The sequence below is a fragment of the Prunus avium genome, chromosome 4 (genome assembly GCF_965620075.1).
Source record: "Prunus avium chromosome 4, drPruAviu1.hap1.1, whole genome shotgun sequence".
In the NCBI taxonomy this organism is placed as follows: Eukaryota; Viridiplantae; Streptophyta; class Magnoliopsida; order Rosales; family Rosaceae; genus Prunus; species Prunus avium.
Window position 1 is genome coordinate 31,978,504 of NC_142287.1, and position 6,711 is coordinate 31,985,214.

General features: G+C 38.0%; 1 protein-coding gene and 1 pseudogene across 1 annotated transcript; both read left to right on the forward strand.

Moving 5' to 3' along the window:
* Positions 1-2,277: 2,277 nt before the first annotated feature.
* Positions 2,278-4,068, forward strand: LOC110760225 (tetrahydroberberine oxidase pseudogene; annotated as a pseudogene).
* Positions 4,069-4,650: 582 nt separating this feature from the next.
* On the forward strand, positions 4,651-6,504 carry LOC110760257 (tetrahydroberberine oxidase). Its single transcript, XM_021962495.2, has one exon. It carries the CDS (start codon positions 4,692-4,694, stop codon positions 6,309-6,311), a length of 1,620 nt encoding a protein of 539 aa, XP_021818187.2. The 5' UTR covers positions 4,651-4,691; the 3' UTR covers positions 6,312-6,504.
* The last annotated feature ends 207 nt before the right edge of the window (positions 6,505-6,711 follow it).

Below are 6,711 nucleotides of genomic sequence, written 5' to 3' on the forward strand. Positions count from 1 at the left end.
TTTCTTGTATTGTGGAGGACTTTGAAGGTGCTCAGGACAACTTGCATGGTTTCTTCATGCAAGCAACTATTGGACCAAATTCTTTGATAATATAAAGAAGTCTTGGCAAATAGAAAGGGGGGCAGCATGCCTCACCATTTGGAGGTGCCATGAGCACCATTGGCCATATAGGCTAAAACAGAAATGAGAGACACTTCCACATAGAGAGAAATACTAGAAAGCATCACCATGGAGGTGGGGATAAACTCCTCTTTGGCTACGCAAGATGTTGAGGGAAGATCAAGCCATTTCAAAGGTTGAGTCTTCTTCATTTGTTCCTTATGTTTTGTGGAAGGTTTATTGCTTTGTATTATTCTTAGTGTGTTCTTTCCTAGTGAGCAAGAACAATCCCTGTGTTCTTGGCTCTTGTGTGTTGTTAGCTTGAGAGTGACTTGGGTGTAATTGGGATTTGGGTTGTGAGAGTTAAACTCTGTAATTCCTAGGATAGGTGAGAGGGTTAATCTCCTTTGGTTGTAATCTCTTTTGGGATACTAGTGGAATTTCTTGCTGTCTTCAAACTAGATGTAGGTTGCACACGGCTGAACCAGTATAAATCCTTGGTGTCGTTTGGATTTCTGTATTTCATATTTTCCTCTTGTTGTTTCAATGGTTTCATATCCACTATCCAATGCAATCCACTTCCACCGCGCACAATAGTTGGTTTATGTGGTGAAGGGTTTAGGAATACAATAGTCGAAAGAAAGTGATTTTATTAATTTAAAGGAGTATAGTACATAGCTTTGTGTACATAGAACTGTAGGTGGATTGGCCCAAGGGGTGAAAACTCAAACTTTGAGTTTTGAGCTCAAAATTCATCTCCAACATATGTATTTAAGGGGTGGAAATTTGAGATGGGTGGAATTCTGGGCGGAATTTCAGTCTGGGTTTTGCCTGGATTGGAAATTTTTTGTGGACCCCAACTCATGCTGCACAGCCCACGTGAAAAGGAAAAATGGAGCAAGCCCCGCGTGACAAAAAGTTGCTACTCTCCCTCTGCATGACAAGTGGCAGCTCACTATTTGTAGTTGTTGTTTCTTTCATATTTTTTTATATTAAACTTGCAAATTAAAGTTGCTTTGTTTTGCGGGGGAAAAAAAATTAAGTTGATGTGCTTTTTTTTTCTTTTGTTGTACTTAAAAGTGAAATTATATTACGTTTTGAATTTTGGATTTTTTTTAAGATTAAAATGTTCATAAAATTAAATTATGAATATTGAAACAAAAATAATGTCAAGAAAAATTGAGAAAAAAATAATTAAAGGTTAACCATTTGTAAATAATTTAAACAAAATTGCAGACTCAAACTATGAGTTTGCAAGGTTTGAGAAAAAAACAATTTGATCCTAAAAACACACGAATAGTTGTATTTTAAATGGTGAAAATTTGAGTTTAGACTAAACATGGTTGGAGTTGTTCTTAGTTGGGAGTCCTCTTGGTTAACTCCCATCAGCTTTAGTTGATTAGCTTATTAGGTTGCTAGCTTCTAACTTAGATTTGGGTATCTTGTTTGCTTATAGACGTTGTTTGCTGACTTAGACAATCTCTCCAATATTCTCAGCCACACATGTTGACTTGCTCTGGAATCTTCCACAATCTTCAATTACGTTTGTGGATATTCGTCTAACCTACATTGTTCCACCGCCATGGAACTTCTTCATTGTAAGCTATTGACCTTTCTAGAAGTCTTCAATTACGTCTACTGCAACTAATAATGCGACTTTTTATTTTTTTTTCAAAAACAAATAATACTGCAACTAAACGTGTACAATTTTATATGTGCTCAATAAAGATTTCTTTTTTAGGTTATATTGAGAGGAAATAAACTTTGGAGTTTCGATCGTGGTGTCAAGCAGATGGAAGGGGTAGGGCCACAACCACTGTGGTAATACCGCCCAACCAATAAGGATTTCTTTGACTTGAATGAAAATAATGACCAAAAACTACAACTGAGAGAGACAGCGTGACATAGATCCTATGATTCAAACTGCGATTAATTAAATCTTTGGCGTCTTCAACTTTAAAATAAGCTTTCGAGAAGACTTTAAAATTTTGGCTCTCAGTCTCTGACGTATTCTCTTACGCCTTTTTTTATTTGCAAAGGTTATTGCTTGTCTTAACAGAAAAAGAAAGGAGAAAGTTTGAGCATTGACTTTGTCTTCAATGGACATCTAAATGTCTGAAATACTTTACCAAGTTTTGTTTTTGGACATACTTTTCCACGTCGTAGTAGATATATTAGAGCTCTATGCATTTCACAGTTCAAACTGCACAGGGGAAATGAATATGGAGATATTCAAACTACTTCCATTACTTTTCATCTTTTTCAACCCTGTCTGGTCCACAACTTCAAATTCAGCTACAGAAAGCTTTCTTCAATGTTTTACCTCCCACATACCGAATTTCAATTCAAGTAGCAAAATCATTCTCCTCAAAAGCAGTTCTGCTTATTCCTCAGTCGTGCAATCTTCCATACAAAACCTCAGATTCTTGAACACTTCAATATCAAAACCAGAAGCTATCATTTATCCCTTTCATGACTCTCATGTTCAAGCAGCTGTAATTTGCTCCAAGACAAACGGCATACTAATAAGAATCCGAAGCGGGGGCCATGACTACGAGGGCCAATCTTATGTATCCAGAGCTCCTTTTGTCATCATTGATCTTTTCAATCTTCGGTCTATCGATGTTGACATAGAGAATGAGAGTGCTTGGGTTGAATCCGGTGCTACTCTTGGAGAGTTGTATTACAGAATTGCAGAAAAAAGTAAGGCCTATGGATTTCCAGCAGGGTCATGTCCTACTATGGGTGTGGGGGGACATATTAGTGGAGGTGGATTTGGTACCATACTGAGAAAATATGGTCTAGCAGCTGACAATGTCATCGATGCTAGGATTGTCGACGTCAATGGCAGAGTTCTTGACAGAAAATCCATGGGAGAAGAACTCTTTTGGGCTATTAGAGGAGGGGGAGGTTCAAGCTTTGGAGTCATTGTGGCATGGAAACTTAGGTTGGTTCCTGTCCCTCCATCTGTGACAGTTTTCTCAATTTCAAAGACCACAGAACAAGGTGCAACCAAACTTCTTTCTAAATGGCAAAACATTGCAGACAAGTTTCATGAAGACCTTTTCCTACATACAGTCATAGGTGTTGGAAACAAAGCTGGCACAAATGGTGGCAAAACTATTGTTATTGAATTCAGTTCATTGTTTCTTGGGCCGGTGGAGAAACTTCTCCTTTTGATGCAGGGCAATTTTCCAGAGTTAAGTGTAAACCGCAGCGATTGCACTGAAATGAGTTGGATTGAGTCTGTTCTTTACTTTGCTAGCATCTCAATAAACGAATCAGAAGCTTTGCTCAATAGGACTCAACAATCTAAGAGCTTCTTCAAAGCAAAATCAGACTATGTCAATGAACCTATTTCAGAAGCTGGCTTGGAAGGTTTATGGCAAAGACTAATTGAAGTAGGGGCTTACCTGATATTGACACCTTATGGTGGAAGAATGAGTGAGATTTCCAATTCAGAAATTCCTTTCCCACACAGAAGTGGAAATCTATTCAAAATCCAGTATATGGTCACTTGGGATGATGACAAGGAAACTGAGAAAAATATTGGCATGATGAGAGAGCTGTATGGCTACTTGGCACCATATGTTTCAAAGTCCCCAAGAGCTGCCTATTTGAACTACAAGGATCTTGACTTGGGGAGGAACAAGGATGCTAATACAAGCTATGCACAAGCAAGCATTTGGGGTTTGAGTTACTTCAAGAATAACTTCAGGAGACTTGCTCAAGTGAAGACCTTAGTTGATCCTGGTAACTTCTTCAGGGATGAACAAAGCATCCCTGTGTATCCATCTGGAAAGAAATAGAGCTTCAACAATCAATACATGATAATATTAGCAATCCCAATTGCCTGTTCGGAACTATCTTCAAACCCATTTGTCTGTTATTGTGATATTGTTCATATCATAGTTTCCCTTGTCCTTTTTTCCCCCCTAGATTTTCTTTGTAATATGATGTGAATTATGATGTTTTGGCCTCACTTGCTTTTCTTAAATTGCATGTGCATTCATATACCAACAAGGTGTTTGATGAAATGCCTCACATGGTATTTCCCCATTATTTGAAGATAGTAATATTTTATAGGAGCACATGGGCAGCAAAAAGGCAACTAATTTGATAATGGGTTGCTCTCAACAGTCGACCAAGACACAGAAATTTTAGCAACTAGCTATTGTCCATATGCATTATTCACCCAAGATGTCCTTGGTGGAACTTTGCTTAACAAAAACATTGACCAGTTAGAAGACGGGAAAGTGGGACCAAAAATAACCCAATTCATGTGGCAGAGATTGGAATTGGGGTGGTCAATGTTGTTGCCATTCACCATTTCAACATTGCACACTAGGAAAGGAATTATTAAGAGCAAAGAAAATAGCTATTTCTGTCGTGAAAGTATATATAAATTCCAACTTATAGCTGTATGACTTGACAAGACATAATCTAAGATATTTTAAGCAAGGTTGACTCTTGACAATTTGACATAATGCCATGTCCATCAAGGAACTAAGTTTTTTCTCCCACTAATTTTCCAAGTCTCTTTTTTTGAACTCATATTTTCCAAGTCATAGTGCATATATTAGAGAGCTAATATGCATTTCATATGTACAGAGGAAATGAAAATGGTGACCTTACACATGAAACTACTTCCTCTACTTTTCATCCTTTTCAACTCAGTTTGGTCCACAACTTCAAGTTCAGCTGCAGAAAGCTTTCTTCAATGTTTTACCTCCCACATACAGCAATATAACTCTAGCAAAATCATTATCACCAAACACAGTTCCGCTTATTTCTCAGTCGTGCAATCTTCCATACAAAACCTCAGATTCTTGACCAGTTCAACATCAAAACCAGAAGCTATCATTACTCCCTTTCATGACTCTCATGTTCAAGCAGCTGTAATTTGCTCCAAGAAAAAGGGCATACTAATCAGAACCCGAAGCGGGGGCCATGACTACGAGGGCCAATCTTATGTATCCAGAGCTCCTTTTGTCATCATTGATCTTTTCAATCTTCGGTCTATCGATGTTGACATAGAAAATGAGAGTGCTTGGGTTGAATCCGGTGCTACTCTTGGAGAGTTGTATTACAGAATTGCAGAAAAAAGTAAGGCTTATGGATTTCCAGCAGGGTCATGTCCTACCATAGGTGTGGGGGGACATATTAGTGGAGGTGGATTCGGTACCTTGTTTAGGAAGTATGGTCTGGCAGCCGACAATGTCCTTGATGCTAAAATTGTCGACGTTAATGGCAGAATTCTTGACAGAAAATCCATGGGAGAAGAACTCTTTTGGGCTATTAGAGGAGGGGGAGGCTCAAGCTTTGGAGTCATTCTGGCATGGAAACTTAGATTGGTTCCTGTTCCTCCATCTGTTGCAGTTTTCAGATTTTCAAAGACCGCAGAACAAGGTGCAACCAAACTTTTTTCTAAATGGCAAAACATTGCGGATAAGCTTCATGAAGACCTTTTCCTACATACAGTCATAGGTGTTGGAAACAAAGCTGGCACAAATGGTGGCAAAACTATTGTAATTGAATTCGGTTCATTGTTTCTTGGGCCGGTTGAGAAACTTCTCCTTTTGATGCAGGACAATTTTCCAGAGTTAAGTGTTGACCGCAGCGATTGCACTGAAATGAGTTGGATTGAGTCTGTTCTTTACTTTGATTTCATCCCAAGAAACGAATCAGAAGCTTTGCTCAATAGGACTCAACAATCTAAGAGCTTCTTCAAAGCGAAATCAGACTATGTGACTCAACCTATTTCAGAAGCTGGCTTGAAAGGTTTATGGCAAAAACTAATTGAAGTAGGGGCTTACCTGATATTGACACCTTATGGTGGAAAAATGAGTGAGATTTCCACTTCAGAAATTCCTTTCCCACACAGAAGTGGAAATCTATTCAAAATCCAGTATATGGTCACTTGGGGTGATTACAGGGAAACTGAGAAATATATTGGCTTGATGAGAAAGCTGTATGACTACATGGCACCATATGTTTCAAAGTTCCCAAGAACTGCCTATTTGAATTATAAGGATCTTGACTTGGGGAGGAACAAGGATGTTCATACAAGCTATGCAGAAGCAAGCATTTGGGGTTTGAAGTATTTCAAGAACAACTTTAAGAGACTTGTTCATGTTAAGAGCTTAGTTGATCCTGGTAATTTCTTCAGGGATGAACAAAGCATCCCAGTGTGCCTATCTAGGAAGAACTAGAGTTTCAACAATGAGTACATGATAATATTAGCAATCCCAATTGCCAACAATGAATAAAGTTTGGAACTTTCTTCAAACCCAACTGTCTGTTACCAAAACAGTGAAAATGAAAACCAAATTTCAGAAGTACTCTTCTAAATTCTGATAGTGTTCATTTCATCATTTTCTTTGTATTATGATAGCGTTCATTTCATTTCATCATTTCATCATTTCATCATTTCATCATTTCATCACATGGGGGCAAACCAATTAAGAAAGGCCTAATCTTTACTTAAGTTGCGTTTGCATTCATATACGAACAAGGTGTTTGATGAAATACCTCACAGAGTTTTTTCTCATTATTTGAAGAAGGTTATATTATACGAGCACATGGGCAGCAAAAAAGCAACTAATTTGATAA

Coding starts and splice junctions, on each gene's coding strand:
- LOC110760257 (XM_021962495.2), top strand. CDS start 4,692: ATGCATTTCATATGTACAGAGGAAATGAAAATGGTGACCTTACACATG.